This window comes from Physella acuta, unplaced genomic scaffold, assembly GCF_028476545.2.
Source record: "Physella acuta isolate Inbredline_101_S28 unplaced genomic scaffold, ASM2847654v3 ptg002365l, whole genome shotgun sequence".
Classification (NCBI taxonomy): Eukaryota; Metazoa; Mollusca; class Gastropoda; family Physidae; genus Physella; species Physella acuta.
In genome coordinates, this window is record NW_026733857.1 from 21,032 (window position 1) to 38,423 (window position 17,392).

At 37.3% G+C, this 17,392-nt stretch overlaps 1 protein-coding gene across 1 annotated transcript in view; it reads right to left on the bottom strand.

The window, feature by feature from the left end:
• LOC131933098 (G-protein coupled receptor GRL101) overlaps positions 1-16,853 on the bottom strand; it is a 28,062-nt gene extending 11,209 nt beyond the window's left edge. Inside the window, exons 1-20 of the mRNA XM_059289920.1 lie at positions 16,354-16,853; positions 15,249-15,325; positions 14,750-14,911; positions 13,899-14,006; positions 13,036-13,155; positions 11,838-11,954; positions 10,652-10,765; positions 10,292-10,408; positions 8,639-8,788; positions 7,571-7,714; positions 6,148-6,264; positions 5,324-5,455; positions 4,837-4,968; positions 4,249-4,368; positions 3,126-3,249; positions 2,577-2,651; positions 2,030-2,101; positions 1,373-1,444; positions 1,014-1,085; positions 335-406 (exon numbers count right to left, since the gene is read on the bottom strand). Coding sequence (XP_059145903.1) covers positions 335-406; positions 1,014-1,085; positions 1,373-1,444; positions 2,030-2,101; positions 2,577-2,651; positions 3,126-3,249; positions 4,249-4,368; positions 4,837-4,968; positions 5,324-5,455; positions 6,148-6,264; positions 7,571-7,714; positions 8,639-8,788; positions 10,292-10,408; positions 10,652-10,765; positions 11,838-11,954; positions 13,036-13,155; positions 13,899-14,006; positions 14,750-14,911; positions 15,249-15,325; positions 16,354-16,853 — 2,597 coding nt within the window. The remainder of the gene's footprint in view (positions 1-334; positions 407-1,013; positions 1,086-1,372; positions 1,445-2,029; positions 2,102-2,576; positions 2,652-3,125; positions 3,250-4,248; positions 4,369-4,836; positions 4,969-5,323; positions 5,456-6,147; positions 6,265-7,570; positions 7,715-8,638; positions 8,789-10,291; positions 10,409-10,651; positions 10,766-11,837; positions 11,955-13,035; positions 13,156-13,898; positions 14,007-14,749; positions 14,912-15,248; positions 15,326-16,353) is intronic.
• Between the last annotated feature and the right edge of the window lie 539 nt (positions 16,854-17,392).

Sequence of the window (17,392 nt, forward strand, 5' to 3'; positions counted from 1 at the left end):
CACAAGGTACAACTAGTTTATAAAGTTGTTGGATATGTTCCTGAAACACACAAGGTACAACAAGTTTATAAAGTTGTTGGATATGTTCCTGAAACACACAAAGTGCAACAAGTTTATAAAAACAAATATATTTTCACATTTAACACAGTATTATTTCTAAAATACATTTGAAATTAGTTATAGGATAACAACCTGTTTACAAAAGTAAGGTGACTTTCCAAACAATTTAAAAAAAAATATTGTTATCTCCCCTCTTTCATTCAGTATCACTTTAAACAGATAATCAAATTCTTCCTTCAAGTTACTCATGTAAATTTAACTGGCATTTACTTACAGAGTTGTTACTTTTCTCAGTCCCTTGAACATGTGTTTGTATATGAAGGTAAGCTTTTGACCACTCAGATCCCTAAAACAATAATTTCACAAACAAGTTTCAGAACATTGATTTATTATTTTAAAGACAGCAATTAATCTTCAAAATGGAAACTTGAAAGTAATATTTTGTGTAACTATTATGAGTAATAGGCCCACATGTTGAATATAGAGGTTATTTGATTAGTTCTGGTCCCCACATCTTAAGTAAACTACTTTTTTTTCTTCTAAAGTGTAGCATCAGAGATGTGGACCCCTGACTCTCAACCTGTCATCCTTACTAGCCATTTTGTGTCAACCTAACTAGCTACTTCGTGTCACCCTAAATGGCCATTTTGTGTCACCCTAACTAGCTACTTCATGTCACCCTAAATGGCCATTTTGTGTCACCCTAACTAGCTATTTTGTGTCACCTTAACAAGCCACATGTTGTCATCATATCTACCTACTTTATTTCATCTTTACTCTTGCAAGCTAATCCCATAATGGCTAAATTACTAGCAAAGGAAATGGCCTAGGCTGTTATTGCAATGTATCCACTACTATATGTATCCACAAAATACACCTTCAAGTAGCAACCCCCCCCCCCCCCCCCCCAAAAAAAAAACCTACTAAACACACGAGGGAATGTCAGTACTTACAGAGCCATCAGCCTGGACAGAGAAGTAAAAGTTTCTTCCTCAATGGCTTCTATTTTGTTACCATTAACATGCCTGAGGAAGATTTTAACATTCATCAACAATAAAGCAATTATAAAAACCTTTATAAATAACAAGCTTTTAAATGTACTGAAAATAAGAAAATAAACTCATATTCTTCAAATAAAGCTTTGGTCATGCATGAGATGTTTTTTTAGCGACCAAAGCTTTTTATTGTTAATACTCATAGTTTGTATAACATTCGTTAAAAAAAAAACAGTCTATCACATTTGATTTTTCAGAGTGATGTTATTAAAACAACAGTCACTTTTGTAAAAACAGATTAGGATTAGTGCACTCACAGTTGTTTCAGGTTAGTCAGACCTAGAAAACTGCCATTCCGGAGCACCTTGAGATTATTGTTGCGGATATCTCTGATGGGAGAAAAGATATTTTTCATTAAGATTCTATGACTCTACATAGAGGAGTAAATATAGAATTTAATAAATGGGGGCTGCATGTCTGGGTAGAAGACAACATGACAGCTAACCCATAGTCTTGAGTTGGATCATGGATTTAAATCTGTAGGATGTATCTGAGTTCACTCAGCTATATTGAGTACCTGATTTAAGTTAGGGAAAATAATGTGGCTGGAAATACAACTGATCATGTAATAACTCTTCTTATGCTAAGGTTAATTAATTAAACATTAATTCTACTTCAACTGCTTCAATGTCCAAGGGTAACTACTTTATTTTAAAAAGTTATAGTGGGTAATACAGAAAAATACAGGTAGTATTGTGTAATGTTATTTTTTTCCAATCAGTATTAAGGTTAGGTTCATGTTAGGATTAGGGTCGTTGATGTGTAAAAATTAAGGTTAGAAAAGAAAAACTAGCAAAATAAATTTACCACACCTATAAAAAAAATAAGACTCTCTTAGAATTTCTAAACTGTTTGTTGTTTAGCCATTTCATTAAAAATAATGTATTGCTAAAGTCATAACATAAATGTCTTACAAGTAGGTGAGCTTCCACATATTTTCAAAGGCAGCCACTGGGATTTCTGTCAGTTGATTCTTACTTATGTCCCTTTAAAATAAAAAGTAAGTTGAATAATGCTTTCTTCCCTTGAAACAAAAAAAAATGAAAATGGAACTGAATATGTTAAGAAGTTGATTACAAGAAAGATAGTTAAGATTAAACACATAATATTTTATAGTTGAAAAATCTTTATTGTTAGGAAATATACTTTTAAGAATCCAAGTCAACTGGCCATCTACGTAAATGAGGGGATGGCTAAGTAAATGAAAAGTTAAAGGGCACTTATCATAAATTTTAGAACCAATCATCAAATCATTTAGAGCTACTTAACTACTGTTTTTGAACAAGTGATCAAATATTTTAAAACCAGTAATCTTACAATACAGAATGTTTTAGAACCATTGATCAAATATTTAAGAACCACTCATCTAATATTTTAAAGGCATTATCACAAAGCTGTTATTTTTAAATACTTTTTTTAACTGAATAGGTGCTTTGTGTAAGGTAAAAAAAAATCTCTTACAGGTATGTCACTTTATCATAGTATTTCTCAGAGAAAAGTGAACTTGTCAAGTTCAGTTTGTTACCACTGAGGTGCCTGAAAAAAAAAAGTTCACAAGATAACATATTTGTTGCCATTTAGGAGCCTGGGAAAAAAATGTTTAAAAAGGGAGACAAAGAAAATTTAGGATTTAATTTTTCTTTAAATGGAAAAAATAGGTCTTCCTAAAATTGAAGGAGCTACAAATGGCTGTATGTACTAATTTTTTTAATTTAAGATGCTTTGTCACCATTTGTGGGATTACGATGTTGGCTAGCTAATGCAAAACTATAAGATATTCCTCTGTCCACACTGCCCTGACCAGAAACCAATAGTTTCAAAGGCAGAGGTCACAAAAACATCAACCTTACTTCACCTACCCCCAGGTCAATCTTTATGTTAACAAAACTTCTTTCCTAAAAACAAAACCACTTATGTAAAGTATGCTAAAAACAAAACCACACATGTAAAGTATGCTAAAAACAACACCACATATGTAAAGTGCGCTACCATACACTGGATGCTACTCACAGCTTAGTCAAGTGATCTAAAATGTGTGGACTTTGCGCTGGCATCAGGGTCAAACTCCTGTTTTCACAGTTCATCTCTTCTCCAAAACACTTGCACACTTTGGAATGACTAGGGCAAGAGTATTCTAAAATGTTTAAAAACACAATGTAGGACTTATATTTATATAAATACTACCTAATTCATAGAAAAATAATAGTTATTTAAAAAGTATTAAGATAGGCCTACATAATTAATAGTCTCAGATTCATATATACATAAATATATATATATATATAAATATAGCTCTCACTATATATATATATACATATATATCTATATAAATATAGCTCTAACTATATATATATATATATATATATATATATATATATATATATATATATATATATATATATATATATATATATATATATATATATATATATATATATATATGCTTCCACTGTTCCCTAACATTTCCATATTTTAAGGACTTGGTGAAACAAAAGTGTTCTGTAATAAGTGCAAGACAGATATGGCCATAAAATTTTTTTCCATGATGCCTTGGTGGATTTAGAACAAAAACAAGTATAAAATCTCAAGAAAAAATGAGGTGAGAACTTATTTTTCAAGTGAAACTATATATATATGTATGTATATATATGTATGTATATATATATATATATATATATATATATATATGTATGTATATATATATATGTATGTGTATATATATATATATATATATGTATGTATATATATATGTATGTGTATATATATATATATATATATATATATATATATATATATATATATATATATATATATATATATATATATATATATATATATATACACACACACATATATATACATACACACACATTTTATATTAAATAAATGTAGGCCTAAACATTGAGTAGGCAAGTATGATATTCCTAACCCTGGCAGTTATATCAGCAAGCTAATACATATATGTGTGTGGGATGGGAATGCCATGACTAGTTATAAGACACTGAAGCCCTATCATCAGTATTAAAAGAACCATGAAGATACACTGAGCTGGCCCATATCCCTGTGTTAAAAAAAAGCTATGAGACAGTACAGCCCTGCCAGAAATCTTAGAAGAACCAAATATACAACATACCGCAGGTTGCTTCATCCCAGTTAGCTTGCCCACAGTCAATAACTCCATCACAGACTCTGTGCGTTTCAATACAGAAGCTCCTGCGACACTTGAACTGATTAGGACCACACTCATGGGTGGCTGGAGGTAATTAATCAATAGTTAGACCAGGTGCTTGTGGTGGGTTTAGGGATTTATGGGAAGGGATAAGGGACTATGATTATGGATATTAACGTTAACATATTGTAATTGTAGCAGGTTTTGGGGTTTAGAATTTAAAAAGTAGGATGAGGAATAAAAAAATACAAGTCAGAGGAGTTAGGTAGGATATACATTGTGTAAGGAATTTATAAAACAGGTGTTGGGATAAGTGGTATGCATATTCTGATTGGAGATTTATAGTAAAGTGGGGGTTAGTTACCTACTATTAGTGATAATGATAGATTTTAAGTAGAGGTCTATGAATGGAGATACATAAACCATAAGGAAAAGTTGTGTGGATTAGTGAAATATAAAACCAGATAATGAACAAAAATTTCAGCCACTGGAAGTCAGATACTTAAATGCAAGTTGCGTGATTGCAGAAGGTATATACGGGTATTGACTTACTGCAGTTGATGATGTGTGTTTTATCAGCACAGCCATTTCTTGTGTTGGTGTTGAAGCAGATGTAATCTGAACTTATGCATTGACCATTATCACACCTAAACTCATTCTCTTTGCATGGCTCAGAACTTCTGACTGGAATTAAACAATAAGAAACATAGTGGAAATCATGGTGCTCTCCTAGCTCCTGTATGAAAATTAAATCTGAAATTCCAAGAGTTTTATACAGCCTATATAAATTTAAAATTTACTTAGAAATAACATTTTAAAAAAAACATGTTGCATGTCAGATTTGGTGTAAATAGTCGTTTACTCTTTCTTAATATTACATATATTAGCCATATATTTCTTTGAGATTAAAAATGTAGTCTTTTAAAATTGTGTGTTGAATTTCCAATACATTACTACATTAGCCATCATCTAAATATTCAATTTATAACTTAGTGTAGCAATTTAAAAAAACAACAAAAAAAACAAATTTCCTACACACCACATTGGTTTTCAATACTTTCAATTTCATCACTGCCATCAGGACAATCCCTGTAATAGTCACACCAATAATTTGCGTTGATGCACTCCCCACTTTTGCACCGCTTTGTGTTGGCTGGGCATTCATATTTACCTGAAATATAGATTTAAAAAGTTAAACCTTTATTCTACAAAAATAATCATTTCTATGAATAGCTAAACTATTTTAAAAGATACATTGCCTCAGAATATTAATTATAGAATTGATTGTGTAGACTGTAGGCCTATAAATAAATAAATGCAAAGTTTTCCTTTAAGACCTAACAATCCACAGGACAGTAGATATTCACTTGTATCTTGACTTTGCCAAATAAAGGGATGGTGTGGTCAGCATTATGCGCAGCCATTTTTTCTTTCACTAATGAGAGTGTAATACTTGAGTGTAACCATCATGATCATAGCTGCTAATCGACATAGCTCTGTGGACTTAGGAACGTCCAACAGTCACAAGTCTGAACCGATATCCAAACTCGAGACAATCTGGCTAGTAGCACTCTCACTCAACCACGCAACCTCATAACAGACTGTAGGACCAGCTATTATTTCTCTAGGTTGCTAAATTAACATGAGCCACTGAGGGGAAAACCATGATGAACCATAATAAAAGGGAGACAATCATCACAAAATGCCTCAGAATGTGTGAAGTGTACTGAGTTACGGTTCTATAAATTTAATAAAATATTCTAGATATAGATATACTACAACTAGAATCTAGATCTAGATTTAGATCTCTATTCGAATGAGTCTGACACTGGTAGCCCCAATAATCTGAAACAACTAACTTACTGCAATCCTTCTCGTCAGCCCAGCTATGGCAGTCCAATATCCCATCACATCTTTGGTGCATAGGAATACAATCTCCGTTCCCGCACGGAAACTCATTTTGAGCACACTTTATGTTTTCTTGTAAGAAAGAGTTACACAAATTAAACAAGTTAACAATGGTTTGGAATTCAAAAACAAAAATTTCTTTATAGATCTAGATCTAGATCTAGATCTAGATCTAGATCTAAATCTAGTTATTTAAATAGTAGCGTATTATTATATATTTAAAGAAAATATTTTTTTGATTCCTTTTTAGTGCATTATTACAAAGTTTGTTAAAAAAACGTTTTTTATGCAATTGTTTTCAGTACTTTAAAAAAATGTTATACAACAGAGTTGTATGACTAAAAAACAATTAAACACCAAATAGACATAAAAATGCGCGTAAAATAATGCAGAAATTTTATATTAATTCAATTAAGTAAAATTTAATGTCTTGCGTTGTCTTCAAGTCTCGACCCACGTGCCAACTTTGAAACGAATCGGTCAGTTACAAGTGCTCGAAATTTCGCTCGCCCGTTTCAATCTATGACGACAGGTCTTTACGCATTTTAGAAAAAACCTAATTTCAGTACTTTTCCCCCTGAGCCCTTCATATCGCCTGGAGGTAATTTTGTTTACAGCTGACCCACGACGCTGATTCATGTACCATCTCAGGGTCTGACATCACACTGTCGTTCTCCAGTTACTACAGCGCCCATCCAGAGTTTCTTCCAGGCATCTCTTCCAGGCCTCCCGAGCGAAATGAAATTTATATAATTTATATAGAAAATTTATACTTTTAACAGTGTCCGCCCCCCCCCTCCCCGAAGAAAGTTTACCGCCACCCGAAAATTTCAAGTGCCCCCCCCCCCCCCCACCGGAGAAAAAAAGTCTGGAAAAAACACGTGCTTTTGGTCTCATAGTTTAGTTGAACCTCCTCCCACACTTGATATTTCGTGGCGGGGGGGGGGGGGGGGCTAAATTTTCCAGGGGGGGGGGGGGGGGCGGACACTGGTAAAAAAATGTTTTATATATAAATTCCATTTGAGGTGGGGGGGGGGGTAGACTTTCTTTGCGCCCCCTCCCCCCCCCCCCCCCCCCCCCCCCACCGAAGAGATGCCTGGAAGAAATTGATGAACACAGGTCCCCTTCCCGAGAGATGCATGCATCTCATTCTCTCGTTTGTTTATGGGTCGGTTGACATCTCGTTCGGACTGACTTACCTCAATCTAGTTCAACCTACGCTATCGACATTACGAATTAAGAACCAGCCACTGTACGCACTAGCAAGAATAGACCTAACTTGATGTGTAGACAGCAAGACAATCACGAAAACAAACAGACTAGTTCAGATTACGACGTAACCGAAACTCGACTTAACCTGAAAAAAAAAGTTACTTACTGTTAGGGCAATCCTGTTCGTCAACGGCGTTGTTGCAATCAGCATACCCATCACAAACATATTTCGATAGAATACACCTTTCATCACAGTAGAAAAACTCTGAATCTGGGTCAAGAACCGAACAATCTGTAACGTTTTTGGGTACTGAAATTGTAGAAAAATTAAACAAATCAGACGCCTACCATTCATTATAAAAAGTAGGTTGCTACTACAAATAGATTTTGTTTCTATCAAGTGATGTAATATAAACTGAATTGAGCGAGTGGGCAGGCTGTCTAAAAGAGTAGGCTGTATAATAATTGTGTAAATAGTTACTAAATAGGATATCTAAATAGCCCTCTTCTAAATTACAAAGGGGGGGGGGGGGGTCGTCGTAAATGACGTCACGGTCCTTGGGGTGAGAGGGGTTCGACCAGTGTTTCTTCCAGACTTTTTTCTCCGGGGGGGCACTTGAAATCTTCGGGGGGGGGGGGGAGGCGGTAAACTTTCTTCGGGGGGGCGGACACTGTTAAAAGTATATATTTTCTATATAAATTATATAAATTTCATTTCGTTCGGGGGGGGGGGGGGCGGTAAAAAAATTTCGGGGGGGGGGGGGGGGGGCTTCGCCCCCCCCCCCCCCCGAAGAGATGCCTGGAAGAAACTCTGGGTTCGACGATGATTGATGATGAGGAGTGGGGAGGGGGGGGGGGCTCAGATAATGTGACTTAATTGTGTTAGAGGGAATCACTTCCAACAATAAAATTAAGATAGAAGAAGAAGTGATTTCTAAGATAATGCTAGTCAGAGGCGTAGCGACCCTTCCCGGCGCCCGGGGACAAACTTTTGATTTGCACCTCCCCCCCTCAAACTTTCGATTTGCACCCCCCTCGAACTTTTCATTTGCACCTCCTCTCAAACTTTCAATTTGTTTTTCCAACCCATTTTGGCGCCCCCCCCTAAGGTCGGCGCCCGGGGACATATGTCCCCCCCGCACCCCCCCCCCCTCGCTACGCCTCTGGTGCTAGTCAAGTTGTTTTTAAGCAATCATATGTTTTGTAGACAAAAGGCATTCAAACAACAACTTACAGCAGAAAGCCTCGTCCGCGCCTCTTCCAGAGTCTCGGCACTCATTCCCGTTGTCACACAGGAGATCTCTAGATACACATTTCTCTGGGAAATCAAAAGAGTTCCGACAGATGAAATTCTTTTCACTGTCACACCCCCGGTAGTCAACGCCTGAAAAGATTTGAAAAATAAATTAGGCTTATCTTTAAGCTAATTGGGTAAGAAAGAAATAACGAGATACTAAAATATAGTTAGTTTTTATAAGTATGTATAGGGCCTATTCAGAAGAGTTTTAAGAATAAATTTGACCTGTAAGTGTTTATAAGCCAGTGGTTCTTAACCTTTTTGGAGACACCAACCCGCAACTGATTGATACTAGCTCTTAACTGTTCTATCGTCCGCACAGACAAAATCTGATTTTGAATCATATGAGTAGGGAGGGGGAGGGGGTGTCTTGACCTCAGCCGAACCCCTGAGGCGGACTCACCGAACCCCTGGGGTTCCATGGAACCCAGATTAAGAACCGCTGCTCTATGCGGAGTATCGCAGCAAACGGATGTACCATGTATTATTGTTGAAAACATATTTTTTTTATCATAACACGTGTTGGCTTCTCGCAATGTTTTCAAATCAATTGTAATGATCTCCAATAGCTTCTTGTTTCAGTTTGAAGGACAAGCTTTATTCGATTATGTGAGAAGTTACAATCACTGCGAGCACTGTCTGTGCAGCGAATAGAAAAATGCACAAACTCTGGTGCAAACTAATTATACCAATACAGTTTCTTCTTTCTTCTTCTTCGTTATTAACTTCAAGTGTTGGAAGGGATCGAGCCTTATCTGCCAGAGGTTTTGAACTCGAGACTTTTTCGAATTTTAACAACCATGAGCTTTTTGCCGACTCGACCACGCTCCAACACAATTAAGTATACGTGTCAACTGGTTATGCGCCATTGAGGCCGATTTCAGCCTGCTTTTCTTTTTGGATTTGCTTCCATAACCTTTGTACAACAAAGAACAAACTACAAGGCAGCACTTTCATTTTGTCATATTTCGTAGAAAAGTGGTTGATTTTACTACAATGCACGTGTGGTCATTCATTGCTAACGTCTATACAATTCCCTACAAATTTGTGTATGCCGTTCTCCGTTGCATAGCTTAAGAATCCAAACTAATTCTAAATTAAAACTTCCCGCGATATCTTAAAATTCTAATCATAATACAGGAAATAGATCTATAGGGTATTCTTTTTAGAAAGGTATAAATTATATATTACATAAATAATAAGTGCTTAAATAATAAAACCGTAAAACATGCAATTAATGGGATTTCATCTACAAAATTAAAGTAAATTTACATAATGTAGTCTAATCTCTACAGTTTTGTGACAAAGACATTAAAATTTAAGATGTAACGACCGAGTAGGGCCTAGCTATATCAATTTTTATTTTATGCTTAACTAAAAATTATTTCTTTAAGAACAATTTCTTTTTCTTGCCCTGCTATGCACAATTTATATAATTTACTTATACATCATATTATCGTTGGATTATATATATATATATATATATATATATATATATATATATATATATATATATATATATATATATATATATATATATATATATATATATATATATATATATATAATCAAACAACAAAAACAACTCACCACAATTGTTTTCATCAGCGCAAGAAACACAATCACAAGTACCATCACAGAGCCGTACTTTAGGGATACACTGTTTGTTAGGGCATCGGAAATGTTCCTCGTCTGTGCAGTAGTCACCTGGGTAAAATAACAGAGTAGGTCTACATAGAGCTCCTACAAGGTGGTATATAGTTCTTTTAAACAATATAAGCTTCAGGTACATGTCATGTCGAGAGATTGCATGTTTATTGGAGGCGGGGGACGGTGCCAACTATGTTGAATATATATATATATATATATATATATATATATATATATATATATATATATATATATATATATATATATATATATATATATATTATAGGTATTATTACTTACAATTTATTTCATCAAAGTGGGTCCCGTAGCAATCAACCCAGCCGTCACACCAGTGCTTGTCCTCAATGAAGAGTCCGTTTGGACATCGAAACAAACCGAAGGCGGTGGTGTTTTCTGTAGGATTAGAACTTTAAAGATTAATGTATTCAATTAAAACATGCACACATTGTAAAAAATAATAGTAAAAATAATTTAAAAACATCAGTAGTCTAATAGCGCTAGCACGCAGAGAGGAGGGGGGGTGTAATATTTTAATATGTTTAAAACATAATGTTCAATGGGAAATTTTTTGAAAAATGTGATGCTTTGATAGGATGAAAAGAGAGGGAGGGATGGGAAGGGGTTAACAAAATGTGAAGTAGCAATTGCTTTGATTTATATTGTATAAAAACATTATATGATACCTTTTACAATTATGTTTATTCATTAAGCGGCTCTGTTTTAGGATTGAGATTTCTTACTTTCCAACAACAGATGTTGATAGAGAGAGGGGTAAAAAGTTATTCAAATGACGAGCCAATTCCATTATTTGGTCCAATCATCGAGCAGGAATTTTATAATCTACTGCAAGAGCTAATTGTTGTGGCTCTTTAACGTGTTCAGCTATTCAATAAAGAATAACATTTTGAAAAAATATATTAACGAAATTATATCCTTGATCATTTTTTTAATTAGTTGCCTGGTTAGTACCTAAAATAATCGAATTATTACATCAGAAAAACGAAAAAAAATCGGACATGGCATTGTTATGAAATTATCAAGAGGAATCTAAGACAACAACTAGAACCAGGGTTTCTTTCAAGCATTTTTATCCGAGAGTGGTGGCGAGGGGGGGGGGGGGGGGTTGGCGTGTTTAAAATTTCTGTGTGCCAGATGCCGTAAAGTAGGTCTGTAAATTTTCTATATAAATTTTATACTTTTTTCATTTCATTGGGGGATGTGTGTGTGTGGGGGGGGGGGGGGGGGGGGAGGGTGTAGATATGCTTAGGGATAATGGGGCGAGCCAGGGGAGGGATGGGGGGGGGGAGCCAGGGGAGGGAAGGGGAGGGGTTGACATTCTTAGGGATTATGAGACGAGCCAGGGGAGGGATATCTGGGGGGTACATGCTTTTGGGCGGGCCGGGGCAGTGCTTCCCCGATGAGATGCCTGAAAAGAAAGACTAAAAGACACGAAGGATCTATTTACTGCATCGATCGTCCTCGTCACTCCCATCGTAGCAGTCCATGATGCCGTCACAGCGACTGCCTACAGTGACACACTGCGAGTTGTTGCACGTGAAGGTCCCAACACACTTGACCCTGTCTGGTGATGGAGGACGTACAGGTGAGTGGGAGGATTGCACAGTGTGTAACAGTAGTAGATATGTGTTGTGTGGTAGCGAGATGTTTGTATAAAGGATGGATTGTCCATCTCGAAAGTAAGTTGTAGCATCTACTTCACTTGACGGTACCACACACCAAACACCACACGACTACAACACAGCCCATAGTACCCACGAAACATTACTAGTTCCTATCACACATTCCCAGTACTATCACACACTTATCGTACATCATTCAGTACCACCCTCACACCAACCATACATCACCTAGATCCATCACACACCAACCATACATAACCAAGTACCTACAGATATCAGCCACAGTACCCAGTTACTACCACACATCACCCAGTTCCACCCACACACCACCCACACAGCACCCAGTACTAATCACACATCACACACACACCACCCACCCCACATTACCCAGTACTGCCCACACAGCACCCACACACGACACACACAGCATCCAGTACCACTCACACACCTATCTAACATCACCCAGTACAACCCACACACCTAGCACACATCACCCAGTAAAACCCACACAACACCCAGTACTAACCACACACCACCCCCACATCATCCAATACAACCCACACACCACCCCCACACACCATCCAGTACCTACCACACAGCACACACACAGAACCCACACACCTACCCCACATTACCCAATACAACCCACACACCACCCACACAGCACTCAGTACTAATCACACAGCACAGACACACCACCCACACACCTACCCCACATTACCTAGTACAACCCACACAACACCCACACAGCACCCACACAGCACCCAGTACTAACCACACACCACCCCCACATCACCCAATACAACCCACACACCACCCCCACACACCACCCAGTACCTACCACACACCACCCAGTACCTACCACACACCACCCACACACCACCCACACAGCACCCAGTACCACTCACACAACTACCACACATCACCCAGTACAACCCACACACCTACCACACACCATCCACACAGCACCCAGTACAACCCACAACCCACACACCACCTACCCACACACCACCCAGTACCTACCACACAACGCCTCGTCTGAACCATCACCACAATCATCCACAAAGTCACACTGCTTGATCCTCGGGATACAAAAAAAGTTATCGCACTTGATGTGGGTCACAGGGGGACACACGTAAGTCTCTGAAAGGGGAGACAAAAGGGCGGGAATATCAACATACGTGAGAAAACAAACATCACGAATTCTAGACAGATAATTTGCTTATAAATAGTTCATTAAAGGCACACAAAAGATTTCTGAAAATAAAAAATGATTAGACTATAATGTATGTCTCTAAGGAGTTAATAAAAAAAAATTCTTGATCATTATATATACCATCAGTTTGAACTGAAAACCGCAACTTTCGTTTACATTCTAAATGTTAACCAGACTTCTATTTTTTGATAGGAATGAGTAAAGTTCCCTCTGTGAACCTAACGGTCCATGGGACAAGTGAAGTAGAATAACTGTTTCTTTGACCTCGGCATATGAAAGTATAATGTGGTCAGCTCTATGCCCAGCCGCCTTTGTTTCCATCATGTAAGTTAGGCACCCATTAGAATTGGGTTGACTCAGGGACGTTCTACACACAAATTCTGACTATTTGAAAGTAAGTAGTAAAGTTCCCTTTTTAAACCTGAAGGTCTATGGAACAAGTGAAGTAGAGTTCACCTGTTTCTGTGACCTCGGCATATGAAAGTATAATGTGGTCAGCTCTATGCCAAGCCATTTCTACTTTCCCTAATGTAAGTTAGGTACCCATCAGAGCTTGAACTCAGGAACGTTCTACTGACAACCTAGAATCGACCTCGAGATTATCTCGTTAACAGTCGAGCACTCTACCGATAGACCACGCCATCCCATTTATTTGTAAGGCACAGCTTACCGCAGTTCATTTCATCGCTTTCGTTATCACAATCAGCCCGTCTATCACACCGTTGCATCTTGTCTATGCATGTGGTTTTGTTACACTGGAACTCCGTGGGCAAACAGCCTGTGGGAAAACAGACACTCTTGTAAACAAAAAGGTAGGAAAAGATGAAATTTCGCGAAAAGTAGTGGGAACATGGAGACAATTTTGTCAAAATGAAAAAAAAAAGTAGATAAATTCGGTAAAAAAATATTAGAAAACGAGGAAAATGTAATTTAATAAAACAGCGGTAAAATATGAATGGTTGGGGTTGGAGGGAGGGGGGGGGGGGGTAAGAGTAGACAAATGTAGACGATTTTGTAAAAAAAAAAAAAAAAAAGTAGACAATTTAGTGAAAAAGAAAGTAGGATATGTAGGAATGAATACAATTTTATATTTAAAAAGGTAGACGATTTAATAAAAAATGTAAAATGTAGACAGTTTTGTTGATAAGAAGAATAAGGTAGACGATTGGCTAAAAAATAAAAATGCTTCTTATGTATGAAATGTATACTATGGTAAATACATTGACACATATAAAGCTGGGTGTTGGGAGGACAAGATAAGGGGCAGACAGTTATGTTTACAGCGGGGAGGGGGGGGGGGGACGGGACTGAGGGACGACGACGACGACACCTAAACATGCACATTATAACTTTTTACAGATTTTACAATATTTAATAATTTTGAGGTTTAAATTTTGGTATGTACACTAACCTTTAACTGTTTGAATAAAAAAAATACTTTTTAAAAATTAAGTGTTCATTAGAAAGGACCAAGTCATAAACGGAAGTGACGTCATTAAAAAAACCACTAGGCCTGCTCACCACAGGTTTCCACACTCTCGTCTGTTCTGTTGGTGCAGTCGGGCGTGTCGTCACACTTGCGGGACAGGGGCACGCACTCCTGGCCCATGACGTCACAGTGGAACGCATCCGGGTCGCTGCAGGGGATCCTTATGGGGGAGTTGTCGGCCTTGTTGACTGTGGCTGTGGAAAGATTCGGAATTGAAATAAGGCTGAAAACATTAAGGGAGATAATATATAAAGGGAAATAACTTTAAATTAACCAAACGATTGTCCTTATGGGGACGTTGTCGGCCTTGTTGACTGTTGCTGTGGAAAGATTCGGAATTGAAATAAGGCTGTAAACATTAAGGGAGATAATATATAAAGGGAAATAACTTTAAATTAACCAAAACAATTGTCCTTATGGGGGCGTTGTCGGCCTTGTTGACTGTGACTGTGGAAAGATTCGAAATTGAAATAAGGCTGTAAACATTAAGGAAGATAATAATAATATAAAGGGAAATAACGTTAAATTAACCAAAACGATTGTCCTTATGGGGGGCATTATCGGCCTTGTTGACTGTGGCCTTGGAAAGATTCGGTGTGAAAATAACACTGTAAAAAATCAAGGAAGACAATAAAGGGAAATAACACAAATTAACTGTGGCTGTGGAGAGATTCTGTGTTGAAATATGGCCATATAAAACAAGGGAGACAATAAGGTATAAAGGGAAATAAATTTAAATAAACTGAAGTGATAGACAGCTTGTTGACTATAGCTGTAGAAAGGCATTGAAAACGGGCTATACAAATCACGCAAGACAAAGTTTAAAGGAAATTAACCTAAATTAACTGAAGTGATTGTCGGTCTTCTAGATTGTAACGGCAACGATGGGAAGATATACTGTTAAAAATAGGCAGTAAAATAAATCAAGGAAAGTAATGACTATTAAACGTTCCTTAAAAGAAATAAAATTTCTAGGTGGAAATAAAATAACTAAAAGAAACAAATTAAAAAGGATTAATTGTAGGCATTGCAATTTCAAATGAACGCAGGTATACGTAGGGCTGATGGAAATGATATTAGTTGAAATTAACGGAATAAAAAAGTGAAGATAGTACTGATTTATTTTAAAACGTAAATATCGTCTTGTATGTTTTTAATATCTAAATACTTAACTAAAATGTAGAAATTAGAAAGTTAAAAGAGATTCCATTGTGACTAATAGGTTTATCTTCAAATTTTCATTGTGCATTAAGACGTTTATAATTTCGAGTTATTTTTATGCTTGTTTATTATTAACATTTTTAAAAGAGATGGTAACTAAAATTAAAATGAACCAATGCACTAAAGTTATATTTGATAAAAACCCACCCACCCACCCACTCAATATAGGGTATTGTGACCAAGGGGAGTTTAGTAGAAAACTAATATAGTCAAATACGTCTAGACTTTTTAAGCACTAAAAGCTGTTTGCAACCATTATAACAACACCAAAATGACCAAACCATTATGAATAAGTAAACCTTGTTGTTGGTCCTAAAAAGGACCTTGATAAAAATGCTTTCAGATGTGATATTTATCAGTCTGCATGCCAGCACTTCCGCCTAATTAATGCCGTCTGCTGTTGCGAATCGATGACCTTTTACGCCGTCGACCGTCCGACCGGCTTCTCCTTCGCCGGCTCCGGCTTCTGCTTCTGCTTCTTCTTTTGCTCCGATGGCGCTTTCTGGGACGGCTCTGGCTTCTTCTTTTTCTATGCTTGCGGAGAATATCCCCGATGGAACCCTTCAACCGGAAACGCAGGGTCCGCTTGACTCGGACGATGTAGCCGCGCTCGACCCCTTTGCTGATCGCCTTCTTGATGCTGGCTTCTATGTCCCTCGGGTGGATGTCGCTCAGAGTTTCATCGTTGAGGAGGTGCGTCTTCAGCACCCCGAACGTCACGCCGTCGGGAGAGTTGATGTTCCGGATAGCTTCCAGGATGATTTTATCGCACACGCCCCGGTGCTCCGCCTCGGGCTTGGGGTCCGACGAGGTCCCTTCCTTTCCATGGCGGGCGGCCTCTTGCTCTTCGTCATCTTCCTCGTCCTCGGCGTCTTCTTCTTCCTCTTCATACGCGGCCTCGGGTTCTTGGGCCATGATCACGTGACTCGGTGATGTGACGTCACTATAGCGCTTGTGCAATCTACGAGGGAAAGCAGGTCAAACTTGTGCAACGTTTCGCGATGCCAGGCCGTACCTGCGCGCGAACCTCCAAGAAAGCCGGGTACATTAATTTAAAAGTTGGCGCGCTAAAAATAGAAACTGTGCTAAAAATAGATCCGCCTTGACAAGAAGAAAGCAGCTGGATTGGCTAATTAAAAGGATTAAAGTCGAGACACTGCAGAGTTAGACTATTAATCTCCGTGTTGATAACTTCGGGGCCATAAAGACAAAATACTGTGTTTAAAAATAGCCAACAATGTAGTCCCTTGCGTTTTTTTTTCAAAAACACTAATCGAACAAGCGCAGTTAAAGAATCAGGGTTTAATGAGACTTTAGCTTTGAAATTGTCATACAAAATACTCATTTAATAAAATAAATATATATTTAAACACTAGATTGAGTTGAATTTATCAATTTTTTTTCATCTATTAAATCTTATATTTATATTAAAAAAAAACCTTCAGACATTCAAC